Source organism: Astyanax mexicanus, chromosome 21 (assembly GCF_023375975.1).
Source record: "Astyanax mexicanus isolate ESR-SI-001 chromosome 21, AstMex3_surface, whole genome shotgun sequence".
Classification (NCBI taxonomy): Eukaryota; Metazoa; Chordata; class Actinopteri; order Characiformes; family Acestrorhamphidae; genus Astyanax; species Astyanax mexicanus.
This window is the reverse complement of record NC_064428.1, coordinates 18,079,569-18,096,654: the sequence shown is the minus strand read 5'-3', so window position 1 is coordinate 18,096,654 and position 17,086 is coordinate 18,079,569. Positions and strand designations below refer to the sequence as shown.

At 38.6% G+C, this 17,086-nt stretch overlaps 1 protein-coding gene across 3 annotated transcripts in view; it reads left to right on the top strand.

Moving 5' to 3' along the window:
- The window catches only part of nrp2a (neuropilin 2a), a 144,374-nt gene that overhangs the window by 39,908 nt on the left and 87,380 nt on the right, over nt 1-17,086 (top strand). For all 3 annotated transcript variants that reach the window (XM_022674882.2, XM_022674883.2, XM_022674884.2), the window contains exon 3: nt 13,039-13,220. In XM_022674882.2, the coding sequence (XP_022530603.2) occupies nt 13,039-13,220 (182 nt within the window). The remainder of the gene's footprint in view (nt 1-13,038; nt 13,221-17,086) is intronic.

Genomic DNA, 17,086 nt, shown 5'->3' with positions numbered 1-17,086 from the left:
TTAATGAAAACCTCAAAAAAAAAACTGTTTGGTATTGGGTCTTCAGTCACAAATTGTCAGTCAAGTTAATATAACAGTTTGGGGTTTGGGAGTTTTCCAGCTCTGGTTCGGTTAAACAGATATATAGAGTTTTTTTTGTTTTTGCTAAAGTATTTTTGCTTCATGGAATGTGGGGGGAATGACTTCAGAAAGCAGGAATGGTCAGGAATGTTTTTTACTTACACTAGATGGGTTTTTATTTTACTCTTTACACTAAATGTTTTTTTTTGTTTTATTTTTCAAGAAAAATCAATTACAGAACGACTACCATTAAAAATATTTATTGGGCAGACATATTTACCACTATAAAGCATAAGCGGTGTTACTTTGATCATTAATATACCTCTGTAGTGCTATTTTAGCAGTGCTATTATAATCATTTATTTACCTCAGCAGGACAGTTTAAATCATACATTTACCTCAACTGTACTAATCATGAATTCATTTCACCAATGCATTTCATATCAGAAATTTAGCTAGCTAGCTGTACAGCTTGTATCTTAGCTAAACTAAAAATCCAGTTTGTGAAGGTAGCTAACTGTATAACAAACATGCTAAGTGAGGCTGAATAATTTATTTCATGTAATTCATTTAATTCAGTCAGCTGTTTTGCGATTCTCTGCCGGCTTTGACATTTGATTGATGTTTTAGAGCAGGAATGAAAACTGAAACATTGGTAAATATTGATGGCATGAACTGAGCATTAAATAATCACAATTGGAATGAGAAATGTAAAGTCAGTGTCAATTTTTGAAGATCTGCTTTGCTTTAAACAAGAGTAACTAGTAAACGATTCTCAGCAGGGGAGATGCTAATATATCTAGACTCACTGCAAATATAAGCGAGTATAAGCTGCAGCTTAGCGTTAGCGTTTGCATCTGACAGCCTCTGAGCTCCATGCATATGCATATCCTATACGTATCTGCTGAGGATAAAAGCTAACTGATGGCTTTTTTGTTGAAAAATGGAGCCGCCCGTCTGGAGGATCGATGGCGCTTGCCGAAGCCCCGGGCCTTTTGTCTATGTGGTCTTCTTGGATCATCTGTAAGTGTCAGCCTCGCGTCGGACAGAGACGCTATTTGCTTCCCGCCTCGATTGAAGATGGCAGCTCTTCCCTTCCCTCAGGAATGCTCCCCGGCATCTACTTAATATTTCAGAGGCACTTATAGCTTATTAGCCGACCCCCCCGCCTCCTCTCCCGGTGGGAACGGGCGCGCAGCTTTCTCTGCAGACTCTTAGCTTTATTTAATTTCTACGTTAGCGTCTTGGCCGGCGGGATGGACGGGCTTGGACTCGGTCCTGAAAAAAATGCTACGCTAAAAGCGTGGCGGAATAGAAATGAGGGGACATTATGACAACTAAAATGGGAAATGCTAAATTGCAGTTCCTGCATGGAGCCACTTTAGCTTCTGATGATAGATCTCTCCCGGAAGATGATGAATGTGTGGAACAACCGGCTACCTCTGAATCGGAATCACTGATTAGCTGTTGAATGAGGTTTCAGATGAGCTAGCCAGTTCCTCCATTTATCTCCATTTTTCTCGATTTTTAGTTTACTACATAATTTGAACAGACAACCTGTCCCTTACACTTTGTCAAAATTTCTTGATGAATGGACCAATAGAAACTCTTCAAAATGACCTGAAGTAAACTATTTTTACATTGACTTCCATTGAAAGTTTTTTCTCTCTCCTGTAAAGTTGCTGTTTTGGAGATTGAAGTGTTTTTCATTGGACAGCGACGATATAAATACAAGCCAGATCACATTCTCACCACAAAGAACTGCTTTATAGTTGGTTTGGAACCAAAGTAAGACCACAGTATGATTGCTCTATTAAAACATTCAACAGTTCAACCATACAGTTGGTGTCGTATCAAGAAATCTTCAAATGGTAAAACACCACATGGACAAAAGTATTAGAACACATGCTAATTCCTTCCTTCCATAATTAAAGATATTTAAAGACAGCATGAAGCAGCAGCAGAAATGTTGTTTCTTCATAGCTGCATGCAGTAATAAATCAAGTTAAACTGCACCTGAACAGCCATTTAAGCTCAATCACGAAGAATATATCATCGCTGTCCAATGAAAAACACTTGTTTACATTTTTGTCGATTTTTAGTTTACTACATAATTTGAACAGACAACCTGTCCCTTACACTGTGTCAAAATTTCTTGATGAACGGACCAATAGAAACTCTTCAAAATGACCTGAAGTAAACTATTTTTACATTGACTTCCATTGAAAGTTTACAAGGTTTTTTCTCTCTCCTGTAAAGTGTAAAGTTGCTGTTTTGGAGATGATATACTATACTGGTCAGCAGGGTTTACGAGACAGTTGGGACACAGCTGGTTTAAAGGTTTAAAAACGGTTGTGTAATATCATCCTGTCACTATTGAGGCCTTTGTGATAATAATAAACTGCAGTAAACATATCGCACATATATAGCTGAGTTGGTTAATTATTCACGCAATCTTAAAATAATAAATTAATTTGTACAGACCAGGCTTCAATAAGTTCATATTGTATGTATTCACCATGAACACAATATAACATTTCTAACATGTTCTGTTTTTTTTTAACATAATCACACCTTGTTTGTATAGACATATATTTAAAGCCAATGAACATATTTATTGTATTTCCACATTTTGTTACAAAGACGCTAAAATAATTAAAATCATGAATATCCGACTGATACTGACAGTGATACCAGTAATAAACTCTTTAGTATCAGTCCAATACATACTACTAATAAAATTGTGAGTATCAAACTAATACTGATTGTGATACCAATATTGAAATTGTGAGTACTGAATTATTTATTCCAATAAATAGACAAATATCAATATTGAAATTATTAGTGTCAGATGAGTACTGATACCAGGATTTAAATTGTGAGTATCGGTTAAATATTTAAAGTAATACCAATACTGTCTTATGTATCGGACCAATACAGTTCCTGATACCAGTATTAAAATCTTAAGTATTAAATCCATACTAACACTGATACCAGTATTAAAATCTTAAATACTGGTCCATAATGATGCTTATATTAATACAGAAATGTTAGTATAAGTAATTAATTAGTAATTAGTTATTCAAATATTTTGATCGCAATTCTACTACCATTATTGGTACCATTATGAAAAGGTACCACAAAATCACTGTGGGAGTTCCCTCGATGATACGTTTTGAATAGTGAGTACAATAGTAAGCAGCTTTGGCCTCATGCACACTGTCTTTGCTCTAAGCTCTAGACCTTTAAATTATTTTTCCATTTTAAAACCCATGGGGGAATGATATAAACATGCCCTTTCCTTTGGGAAGGTGAATGTAGTGTACTTTTTATGGCACACTGTTGGCCTGTTGGGCCATGTTGTACCTTTGAGGATACAGTTATATTGTTTGTATAATGGGGAGCAAATATGTACCTGTCGCACTCTCGGGTCTCCCACCTGCTTTCGTGAACTCAACATACAGTAACTTCCCTAAACCTTCTGTCATATTCATGTTCACCTTCTGCTTCCCACACTCTCACTCGCCTGTTTGTCATTAGCTTTTCAACTTTGCTCTGTGACTTTGCAAAGTATTGCCAACATCTCAACAATGCATATCAAGCTTCATTCTCCTGAGTTTTGCCTATTGGTTCCCAATCATTACCTGTTTTCTAGCTCTTTTTGGAATTGTTGTTTGACTTTGCAAAGTATTGGCAACATCTCCACATTGCATACCAAGCATCAATCTCCTAATCTCTTGTGTTTTGCCTACCTGTTCCCAATCATTGCTTGTTTACTAGTCCTTTATTGAATTGTTGTTTGACTTTGTGAAGTATTGCCAACATTTTACATTGCATACCAAACTTTATTCTCCTGAGTTTTGCCTATTGGTTCCCAATCATTGTCTATTTATTAGCCCTGTTTGGAAGTGTTGTTTGACTTTGCAAAGTATTGCCAACTTCTCAACATTGCATATTAAACTTTATTCTCCTGAGTTTTGCCTATTGGTCCCCAATCATTACCTGTTTTCCAGCTCTTTTTGGAATTGTTGTTTGACTTTGCGAAGTATTGCCAACTTCTCAACATTGCATATTCTGTGTTTTGTCTACCTGTTCCCAATCATTGCTGGTTTACTAGCCCTTTATTGAATTGTTGTTTGACTTTGCGAAATATTGCCAACATTTTACATTGCATACCAAGCATCAATCTCAAGTGTTTTGCCTACCTGCTCCCAATCATTACCTGTTTTCTAGCTCTTTTTGGAATTGTTGTTTTACTTTGCGAAGTATTGGCAACATCTTTACATTGCATATCAAACTTTATTCTCCTGAGTTTTGCCTATTGGTTTCCAATCTTTACCTGTTTACTAGCCCCTTTTGGAATTGTTGTTTGACTTTGCAAAATATTTGCAACTTCTCAACATTGCATACCAAGCATCAATCTCCTAATCTCTTGTGTTTTGCCTACCTGTTCCCAATCATTGCTGGTTTACTAGCCCTTTATTGAATTGTTGTTTGACTTTGCAAAGTATTGCCAACATTTTACATTGCATACCAAGCATCAATCTCAATTGTTTTGCCTACCTGCTTCCAATCATTACCTGTTTTCTAGCTCTTTTTGGAATTGTTTTTTGACTTTGCGAAGTATTGCCAACATCTCAACAATGCATATCAAGCTTCATTCTCCTGAGTTTTGCCTATTGGTTCCCAATCATTGTCTATTTATTAGCCCTTTTTTGGAATTGTTGTTTGACTTTGCGAAGTATTGCCAACTTCTCAACATTGCATATTCTGTGTTTTGTCTACCTGTTCCCAATCATTGCTTGTTTACTAGCCCTTTATTGAATTGTTGTTTGACTTTGCGAAATATTGCCAACATTTTACATTGCATACCAAGCATCAATCTCAAGTGTTTTGCCTACCTGCTCCCAATCATTACCTGTTTTCTAGCTCTTTTTGGAATTGTTGTTTGACTTTGCGAAGTATTGGCAACATCTTTACATTGCATATCAAACTTTATTCTCCTGAGTTTTGCCTATTGGTTTCCAATCGTTACCTGTTTACTAGCCCCTTTTGGAATTGTTGTTTGACTTTGCAAAATATTTGCAACTTCTCAACATTGCATACCAAGCATCAATCTCCTAATCTTCTGTGTTTTGTCTACCTGTTCCCAATCATTGCTGGTTTACTAGCCCTTTATTGAATTGTTGTTTGACTTTGCAAAGTATTGCCAACATTTTACATTGCATACCAAGCATCAATCTCAATTGTTTTGCCTACCTGCTTCCAATCATTACCTGTTTTCTAGCTCTTTTTGGAATTGTTTTTTGACTTTGCGAAGTATTGCCAACATCTCAACAATGCATATCAAGCTTCATTCTCCTGAGTTTTGCCTATTGGTTCCCAATCATTGTCTATTTATTAGCCCTTTTTTGGAATTGTTGTTTGACTTTGCGAAGTATTGCCAACTTCTCAACATTGCACATCAAGCATCAATCTCCTAGTTTCCTGTGTTTTGCCTACCTGCTCCCAATCAATGCCTGTTTTCTAGCTTTTTTTTAGAATCATTGTTTGTTGGTTCCGATTGCAACCTTGCCTTCTTTACCTTTTGTTCACTTTTACATTGACGAACGTCTGATGCGTGTCTCTTACAGTGCCTCTGACAGTACCTGTACAGCACAATACGGTTTTCCAATACCTGTATCCTTTTGCTAATACCTAGATTAGCGATATAATCACAAAGCGAATATCCGTCTATACGGTGAAACTCGAGAGTGTAATGATGTTTATTTATTGAACTCTCCCAATACAGACAAATTTTGAAACATTAAATGCAGCAGAATGTAATGTATCCAGGGCTTCTAGCTGAGGGTAATTTACAGCATTTGCAGCAGACGAGTGTGAAGCAGGTGAAAGTGGGGGATTGGGTTGCTGTGGGGTCGATATTTGTCTCGCATTTGTGCGCTTGTGGATCCACAAATATGAATTCAGCCCCAACTAACAGCACAGAAACTAGATAATAAGACAAGAAAAGCTTTCTGTCTCTCTCTCTTTCTCATTCTCATTCTCTTTCTCTCTCTCTCTCCAGACGATCCAGCCTTTGGGGCAGCTAGTAGCACCTCAAGGGAACGTGCCAGGTTGGAAAATATGTCTGAAAAACATAGAAGGTGTGAAAGGCAATTAGCAGTTGACAACGAAAAGGGGGGTGCGAGTGAGTGAAGGGGAGGTGGGGGAGTTGAGTTGAGTGAGAGAGCACACGCGAGAGAGAGAGAGAGAGAGAGAGAAAGAGAGAGAAAGGCATGTTTGAACATGAGACACTGGGCCTTTGCCCTCACACACAAAATACATACACACTTTCTTGCCTAGAGAGGAATCACACCAACTGACCAATCACACAATAAATCTCAACAAAGGTGCTTCAATAGTTCTTTAAATGATGCTTTAGAAGAACCAGTTTTGGAGTAAAGAGTAAAGAACCCCTATAGAAACTCTATGATTAATGATTTGGATATTGAGCCTAAAGAACCCCTTAACAGTCGAAGATTTTTGTCCATTTTTTTTGCATGACATTACACCACTAAACCTTGAGGATTTCTATTCAAGCATTACATTAAAAGCTTTCATGTTTGATAAGGAACACTACTGAAAATCATAATTGTAATTGTAACAGAAAGTATAGAAAAATAGTGACGTAAAATATATATAATAACTTTCCTAAACTTCATTTTTAAATGCTTTAAATCATGTAAATTTCCTGAATACAAATCAAAAAGTAAATGTCCTCCAAACCTTTAGTTCGTTATGCTTGTCTAGCTTTTACGTCTATTTTCAAATATGCATTAAACATCTATTTTCAGAATTTGGGTTACTTCCTGTGACTGATCTGGAATTATTAAGTGAAGTAAAGAGAAAACAGGCAGCTTCTCCAAAGCTCTCAAATGTTCAGAATGTAAATAAGTAATTTTACTGCAGAGAATAAGGGTTTTGTATCACCTACACCTGTAGCCTGTATACAGGTCAAGGCATTTTAACAGGTTACTAGCCTTTTAATTGACTAGGTTTTATTTTATTTTGGCATGCCACAGGGTTCTATTTTAGGGCCTATGAAAGTGACTGCTGTAAGCTTTTCAAGCTGCTGCTGATGCAGTATTGCCGAGCAGCCAGCACGCTTGGAGGAAAGCGCAGCGACTCGGTTTCGATACATCAGCTCACAGATGCCTTGTGCTGCGGACATCACCCTTTAGTGATGAGGGGAGAGAGCGCCATCTACCCACCCAGAGGGAGCAGGGCCAATTGTGCTCCCTCTGAGCGCCGGCAGCTTGATGGCAAAGCTGCACGAGCAGGGGTTCAAACCTGCGACCTCCTGCTCATAGTGGCAGCGCTTTAGACCACTGGACCACTCGGCGCCCCAGCAGTAAATTTTTTAATTAAAAAATAAATAGTTAATTACTCAAATTTCTTGTCTCTTAATGTGTTTGAGAGCATCAGTTGTAAAGTTGTGAAGAGGTAGAGTTGGTATACAGTGAATAACCCCTACTTAAGTCATGTTCTAATCCATACTATGGCAAGAACTACTCAAAAAAGTAAGAAAAACTTTGAAAATATGCTCTAGAGCAGTTGCAAAGACCATCAAGAGCCAAGAGCTATGATGATGAAACTGGCTCTCATCAGGGCTGCCCGAGGAAAGGGTAAACAAGAGTTCATCAGAGTTACCAGCCTCAAAAAAAGCAAGTTTACAGCACAGAAAGGGACTAATAGTGGCAAGTATAAAGCTGGTGAGATTTCTTTATGTGAGAGTGATTTTCAATCTTTACAAAAAAAAAAAAATAAAATCAGTAAAATTCCCCTTTAACTTAAACTGTATCTTAAACGGTTGAAAGGCATTGATCAGTCAGTTAATGATTATCACTGATACAGGATGTGATCAAAGGAAAACGTGAGTGTTATCTGCGTTAGCTGTGAGTATGAAGATGTCTTAATATAAAAGAAGTGATTGTTGTGTTTGTGATGATTGCTAAGCTTTCTCACAGTATATCTTTTATTTTTTTGCTGGTGAAGGGGCTTCTTTCTCTATCCTTCAAAGCCCACAGGAGTCGGCCCGAGCCGGTCAATATCCACATTTGACACACTCACTCATCATTGCTAATCCATGACAGCCCAAAGCCTGGACAAAATCAATTACAACCTAATTACACTTGCACACGGTTTACAGGCTTTTATCTTGAGCGTCTGTGTGTGTGTGTGTGAGTGTGTGTGTGTGTGTGTGTGTGTGTGTGTGTAAGTGTTTGTGTAAGTGTGAGTGTGTCTTAAAAGGAATATTACAGATTTTCCAAACTCGTCATTCATAATTCGGCTAACAATCGTGAAGTTAGGTACAATGAAAACTAAATAATCATGTCAAGCGTTGAGTTGATTGCCACCAAGATTTGGTACAAAAGCTGTAAACCTGTAAAACCTGTAAAAAAGCTGAAATGTTTAAAAACGTGAAAAAGTGGGTGCAGAGTGGTCCAGCTGTCTAAAAAGTTGTCACTATGATCGGGTAAGATTGCTGGTTTGAATCCCAGTTATGCAGCATGCCATCAGCTGCCGGAGCCCTGAGAGAGAGCACAATTCATCAACTGATCTAAACCATAGAAACCTTTCACACTACAGGTATGAAAACCCCCTTTAGATCATGACTGTAAACAGCTCTTTTCTTAGTAGAAAATACATTTTCCTTTAAAGATCTCAATCCATAATTTTTTTCATTCATTTTAAAATGTCTAGTTTTGGTCTGTAGTATGAATGAATGTCACATGAGCCGTTCTTTTGTGAAAAAAGTAAAAAACGTCTTCTGTCTTTTTGTATAGCCCTGCTTTATTTCACTGAATTAGAGGTCTCTGAAGAAAGACAGGATTTCAGCTCTTGCTCATGAATATTCATACATGCAAACATGTCGCCTCTGATTGGCTAACAGCACTGCAGCAGAGAACGCCTACCTGCCTTCCCCCCACAGTCAATTTTACAGCTCTAAAACTTATAGGCCGAAATGTTTTCAGAGATACAGCTGTAGCTGTGAAGATGCAGCACTGAGTGGTAGATAAAATTAACCCTTAAACAACACTTAACAAACAAAAATCCGACCCAAACCGCACCCGCTTTGACCAGTGTTCTATCAAGTTGTGCTGCCTTGTCAAACTGTGCTTTCCTAGTGTATATTTAAGGCCTCTGTAAAACACAGAATCAACCGGAGATCCTATTTAAACCTATAGTTACTTACAGAAATTAGCTTACATTAACTAGCTGGTGTAAACAGAGCTGTAAGCTCTTCAGTGTCGGCTCTACTGCAGCCCGGCCCGGCTTCAGCTCTGTCTGTGGGCGGTCCCGAGCCAAGATGGGTGAGGCCATGAACTCACGGGTTGACATAAATGGTGTCTTTCCTGTTAGACTCGTATTTCTGAGGATTTTCTTTTACTAGCTACTGCACATAATGGAGGCGGAAGAAAAGTTTCATATGCAGCGTGCATATACAACTCAGAGAGACCTATAGTATTTCACAAAGAACAAGAAAAAGTGGATTTTAGCATATGGAGACCTTTAAATTGCAAATTTAAGTTGTATGAGGAGGAATCATGGAATCATGTGTTTTACTGTAGTTACAGAAGTGAAAATGAGAAGCAGCGCTGCCCAGGGGGGCCCCAGAGGCTATAGAAGCAAGGAGCGTAACTGTAGAGTGTGTGTGTGTGTGTGCATATATATTTATATATAGAGTGTGTGTATGTATGTGTGTGTGTGTGTGAGAGAGAGGCAGTTTGTATTCAGTATCTTTTGCACTTTGAGGCAGAACATCTCGAAAGTTGATTAGTCTAAATTTGCTCTGGTACCTGAAGTCTGTGTGTGTTGATCTGGAGCGGGCAGATCTCCGCCACACCTGTGCCTCTATGTCAGACGGAGAGGCCTAATACAGTGTCAGGTTTACCCACACACACACACACACACACACACACACACACACACATTCTTGGGGTGACGTGGAGCCGGCAGTTATGCACTCGGGCAGCAGATGACTGTGCGCCAACAGAGGGGTGGAAGGGGTTGTTTGGGGGGGGGGGGGTTAGAAAGGTGCCTCATTATGACTTTATCCTGTTTTGGTCTCGTCAGACGACTCAACACAGGCCTGTAACTGCAGCACAGAGAAACGACTGCAAGAAATCAACGTTTTTAATCCAGTTTTTAAAGATAGAATATCTAGATTTCATTGTTTGAGACATACTTTTAAAATATATAAAATTACATTTTATGTAAGGACCTGAAACATACAGCTCTGGTATATAATATAATCAAGAGGAAGATGGATGATCACAGGCCATCAAACCAAGCTGAACTGCTTGAATTTTTGCACCAGGAGTAAAGGCATAAAGTTATCCAAAAGCAGTGTGTAAGACTGGTGGAGGAGAATGAAATCTGTGATTAAAAAACAGGGTTATTCCACCAAATATTGATTTCTAAACTCTTAAAACTTTATGAATATGAACTTGTTTTCTTTGCATTATTTGAGGTCTGAAAGCTCTGCATCTTTTTTTTTATTTCAGCCGTTTCTCATTTTCTGCAAAGAAATGCTCTAAATGATAATATTTTTATTTGGAATTTGGGGGAAATATTGTCTGTAGTTTATATAATAAAACATGGAATAAAAAATGTCCATTTTACTCAAACATAAACCTATAAATAGCACAATCAGAGAGACTGATTCAGAAACTGAAGTGAAAAAAATCACTACCAATTAATTTAGTAGTAGTACTAATCTTTCAGTATATACTACACATTTGGTACCTAGCAGTTATTCAGAAGGTAGGGATTATTTAGTACCTGCTAATTATTTACTATGTACTATATATTCACTACATACTGACTAATATAATATATATAGCTCGGTTTCTAATACATTAATCAAAAAGTACAAATTATTTAGTACCTTCTGTTTAATTAATAAGTACTAATGATTCAGCATCTACTGATTAATCATTAAGTACTAATAATTTAGTACCTGATAATTAATTAGTAAGTACTAATAATTTAGAACCATTCAATCAATAAATATGATTTAGCATCTACTGATTATTCAGCAAGTATTAATAATTCAGTACCTGATAATTCATCAAAAAATACTAATTATTCTGTACCTTCTATTTAATCAATACTTGTTAAAGATTCAGCATCTATTGATTATTAAGTAAGTACTAGTAATAGTATAGTAGTAATAGTATCTAAAACAATAAATACATTTTTTTATTATCTTCTGATTATTCATTAAGTACAAACAAATCAATATTTGATAATTAATCAATAAGCACTGATTTTTCAGTATCCACTGATTATCCAGCAAGTTCTAATTATTCAGTATCCACTAATTGTTCAATAAGTACTAATAATTCAGTGCCTGCCAAATTATTCAGTAACTACTAATGATTTAGTAACCGCTGATTATTCAGCAAGAACTTATTATGCAGTATACACTGTTAGTACTTGTTTAAGTACTCATTCAGTACGTACTAGTTAACCTACAAGTACAAAGTATTCCGTAAATACTGAATCATCAGAAAGTTTAATAATGTCAGTATATTTGCAGGATATGCCCACAGACTTTAGCGATATCATTAATGTTAGCAGACTTTTTTGAAATATGATATTTCTAAAACGGGTTATTTTGGAGAGGTAATGAATTCACTTTCTCCCAGGTTTTTGTTGGGTCAAATTGTTAGGGAAGGGAAAGAGGAGAAGCTTTTAAACCTCACGTCATGTGTTTTAAACCAAACACAACTTTTACAAAAATGTTTCTTCAAAAATGTAACCAATTGGATTGCATTGCATTACTTAAAGATCCCTTTGTAGCATCTTTATTTTATGAACATCTGTTATTATATGTACGTTTCTAAGCTGGTCTCTACAGTTAGTAATTAACAGCTCGTGAGATTACAAATAATTACTTTTTTTTTTTTAAGTCTCCTGAAATATGTTATACTGCAGAAACAATAGATACGCTTCACTGCTTTAAATGAATAGTTCGCTTATGGATTCCTTTTTGGACTTTCTGTAGAACTAGGAGACGGTTGAACTTTTTGACGGTTCTGAAACTTGCAGCTAATTGGTGGTATTTTTTTTTTACGGATTTTTTGGAGTGGGGAGGTTAACTGGGTCAGAAACTGCTGATGTGTCTAAAGCTGTCCGGAGCATTCTTCGAATGAGTTGGTTTCAAGCAAGATTTACATCGACGGTGCTGCAGGTCTGTTTCATTTGTTTAGTCTCGTTAGCATAAATAGATTTCCTAAAGACTTCAGGCTGAGGGGGTATTTTGGGATGGCATGACAGCAGACGGAATGAGATGGGCGAGACAGCTGGGTTTTGTCTGCAGCTTCTGAAGTGACAAACAGGAATTTATTGTTGGCAACAGGTTAGCGAGGGTCAAAGGTGGCCTGAGGTCAATTTCAAATAAACGTGCCCTAAATTCCCCAGAATTCAAATCAGTTTGTGGCACATTTCACATTTCATACCCCTCTCAGGTTGTGTTGCTTTGTTTTGCTTCCGATTCTTTAAACTCGTCACATAACCGTCGGCTCTAGACGTTCTTTGTAAACAAATAGCTTGTTTGTTGTAGTTTTCCTCGAGCAGCGTCTGCGTACTCCGTCTGTTATGTGAAAAGCTTCAGCCTTGCTTTGTCTAGAGTTCTCTGGAAAGCTTTGCTGTCAAAGCAAATGCTTGATTTGACAGTCAACTGCCTCACGGTTTTATTGCTTTTCTTGCTTTTCTTGCTCTATTTGCTTTCCTATAAGGTCTGCTAGCTCACCTTCACTCAGCCGTGCGAGGTAATGTCGCTGTTCTCCAGGTCTGGAGATATAAACTTGCTTTGAGACGTGTACGACAGGACCGTGAGCTAGATGTCAGGTCTGAATTCAGTGTGTGAGAGCGGTACCTGATTCTCAGTAAGCACTGTGTGTCTTCATTGTCTTCTTTTTTTTCCAGGTACGACTTTATAGAGATCAGAGACGGCAACTCTGACTCGGCCGACCTGCTGGGGAAGCACTGCAGCAACATCGCCCCCCCAGCCATCATCTCCTCTGGCCCCGTTCTCCACATCAAGTTTGTGTCAGATTACGCTCACCAGGGCGCTGGCTTCTCGCTGCGCTACGAGATCCACAAGACCGGTGAGTGAACTTTATCTTTCTCCAGAGGGTTCTCCAGATCAGATCCTGCTGTGTGGTCAACAAGTTGCAGATTAGGGGCATCGCGGGGGGCTGTTTGCCTTATTAGGTCAGAGATGTCACACTCATTTCATATGTAAGGCAGTCCAGTTTCAAAGGGATCGGACATTTTTTTAGAAGGTATTCACGTTTTTGTCAAATTCGTTTTGATGGACCTTAAATTCAGTGGTTTGTCGGATTGTTTTAAAATGTTTGCATTGTAGATAATCCCTCAATATAGACACATCTTGCTTAGATGACAGTTTTGCACTACATCTTGGCTGGATTTTCTCAGTCAGCTTTATGAGGTAGAGTCACCTGGAATTCAGGCTTTCAGTTAACAGCTGTGCTTTCAGGTAACTTGTCAAGATGTGCCTCTTAATGTGTTTAAGAGCATCATTTGCATTGTAAAAAGGTAAAGCTGGTAGGGCAAGGCAAGGGGAAGGTCAAAAAAACAGAAACAGGTCAATACCAAAGAAGCTAACAATAAAGTGCTAGGTTAAAGAGTGTGCAAAAAGGGCAGACAACATTGGAACAAAGTACAAAGAACATGCAAGAAAGAAGAGCTATACAAAATACTATAGATTCAATACCAGACGACTGAAAAATGGAAAATGGGGGCTACTTTATTTGAGTCCAGGTGTGAGCAATCTAGAAACAAGGCATTCTGGGAACTGGAGTCTTTCTCAGGAGAACTAGAGTCATTGGCAGGCAGACAGGCAGTGACAGGTCTGACAGGTATACAGTGAATAGCTCTATTTGAGTAATGTTCTAATACATAATATGGCAAAAAGCACTCAAAAAGTAACGTAAAAAATACCTTTAAGAAATGAAGGTCAAGAAGTTTCAAGAGAGTTTTCTCAAGTGCAGTCGCAAAGACCATCAAAAACGTCATGATGAAAGGAAAGCCAAGAGTTACCTCTGTTGCACAGGATAAGTTCATCAGAGTTACCAGCCTCAAAAACCACAAGTTGTCAACAGTATTTTTTCATAGTTTTAACATAATTAAGTTGCTTTTGTGACCCTTCATAGTCTGGATGACTTCAGTATTCGTTTTATATTGTAGGAAAAGACTAATTATAACATTGCATAAGAAGGTGTGTCCAAAGTCCAAAATTTTGACTGGTACTGTACTGTAACTGACTGATACAATTTGGCCAGACATCTTGCTCACAGACCACTGTGAATGGTTCTAGCTAACGTTTCTGGAGAACGTCAGATCCTATCTAAGTATAATATGTAAAAATTCTGTGCCTGACACCCTTCCCCCAAAGATTTTGATTGGCTCTGTCCAGGGGGACGTATGTTTGACACCCCTGATTTAGGTCAATAAAAGATTGATCACGTACCTGACTTCTGAATCAAGACAGTTTGTTTGTTTTGAGGTGTCTTTGAGTGTCTACAGGACAATGTCCTAGTTTAACACGTAAAATATCTTCACAACATGTTGTTCCATGTTTACCGCCTTCCAGAAGATGCTGATCATCATTCTGCTTGATTGTTTTCTTCTGCCTGCCGAAAACCATCGTATTACTGCATGAAGTGTCACCACGTCGGATTGGGCACTGATTGGAGAAGGACTTTTGAGGGTCAAGAGTAGCTTGGGTGTTGTTGTTTTTTTTTTCGATTTCCTCGGTACCCTTCGTTATGCAAAGAATCTCGTTAGTGCAATGAACCTGTGCAACCTTTTTCCTTTCTGTTCCAGAAGGTCACAGGGATCCCTAGCCTGTGGCACAGTCGCCAGACACGCTCCTTAAACGTCCCCTCGAAATTATCGCATTGCTCTGAGCCTAATTAAACATCAAGGGAGAGAGTGAAGAAAAAATAAACTGAGTTTAGGGGAAAAAGGAGGGGGGTTGTGAAGGGAGGGGGTTGGCGGCGGCTAAACTCTTAACTCTTTTTATCCCCTCCGCAAGCATGCCAGGAATGCCCATTTAATTGGACTCTGATCTCTTATCCTTGGGGATAAGGCAACTGGAGAAGCAGGCTGGACGTGGCCATGCTAGGCTAAAACTTGGAGTTTTCTGCTGGGATTTTGCTTGACTCTTTGTTACGGTCATCATTGTGGAGAGTCTACTGCCTCGTAGCATTCTGGAGCTTGGTGCCTGCTGATGCAAAAGATCAGAGAGGTATCGTTGGACCATGGGTTTTAGTGGTTGGGCTGCATTTGCTTAGAGTAAGAGTAGGACACAGCATATTTATGGTCATGGGAGTAGAGTAGAGCCATGTTATCAACTGTGACATCCAATTTAAACGAGAATACAAAAGCCTTCTGACCAATTTCAGACCTTCATTGCTGACTGATACTGTTTAGTGTAAAACTAAGGTCAGCTATTTTATATAGATAAGAGTGGAAGTTCTCAGAAACCCGCAACAAAGTCCAACAAACCTCAGTGGGACCCTTGTAACTGGTTTGAGGTCGGCTACAATAATGACATCATTGACTTGTCATACAATCTATGGACATTAAATCAACCATTTTATTGTTGCTGATCTCAATATTGCCCATTATGTTTTTTTTTAGCAGGGAAAGAACATTAGCATAAATGAGTCTGTGTGTTATTGTGCTACTGGTTTGGTTATTGTTGCATGCCTAGTGTTCAATGAATTATGTATGCAGGCAAACCCTTGTTTGACACCAACAAAGCAAGAGAGTTGTCTAATAAGACACTATGAATCATTTTTACCCAACATTTTTTGTTTTTCCAAAATGGAAGTAAGAGAAAGCAGTTATCAGGAATAGTGAAAGTCATGTTGAAATCAAGAAAACTATGTGAGAGAACTACTCATCAATCAAAATCAGCTGTGGATCGGCTTTGGAGTGGTGGTGCACTTTTCTACTGTGCAGCAACACCTGTACAAATGCTGCCCCCATGACTCTGGCAGAAATCCAGCAGAGTGACACCTTTCTTGTATTCTCTCCACAAAAAAGGTGAAAGACTTCTAAGACCATCGATCTTGTAATCTTGTTTTACATTTAAAATAAATTATTTCTGCAAGAACTTCAAGATGGCTTCAGTGGCTTGACTAATATGTTCCTACAAACAGAAGGACAGTAGGGCCCTATTTTAGGGATCTATAAGCTCAACTATCTATAGATCAACTGCTTTAAGCTGTGTAAGTGTGTCATAATATGCAAGTGTACATAATATGCAATAAACCAATTAGTGGTTCACTTGCCATAACCTTTAAGATTCAGGTGCGCTCTGACTTTGGCGGATTGCTATTTCAGGGGCGCAGCTACCTGGACATATCTAATGCTTCTGTCTAGCAGAAAAAACTGACCTGCTTGTTCAGGCTCGTTTATTCTGCTGAAAACTTGTAGACGCAAGGCGTGCAGGTAGACTGTTGGCATGGTGTAAGATAGCAATGAAAGCAGGGCTCTAAATCCCTAAATTTCTGAAGTAAACATGACACTGTTATTGTCGTAAGTTGATGATATCCACAGACTGGCTGAAAATACAGTAATGACTCCTCAGTTCTTCTCTGGAAGAGTGATGTCACTGTTTTACAGTCTGTCCCTAGAGGCATTTCCTTTCCTCTGTTTCCAGACGTTGCTTCTAACCCATAGTGAAGTTACTGTTTCTCTAAAGAGTGACTGACAGAGAAGGATTTTTCTACAGTCGTGGAAAAGGCTTCTCTATGTGTCTGGGTTCCCGATAAAGTGAACAGCGTGTGGGTGTGCAGAGCGCTCGTGTTGGTGTGCATGGTCGACATATGTCGCGAGAGCCTTGTTCACTCTCCAGCAGCGAATGGCTGTTCCTGCTTTTCCGCGCTCCACAGAAAGACGGCTGTTTGCTTTCGCATGTCGGCTTTTCGGGACCAAACAG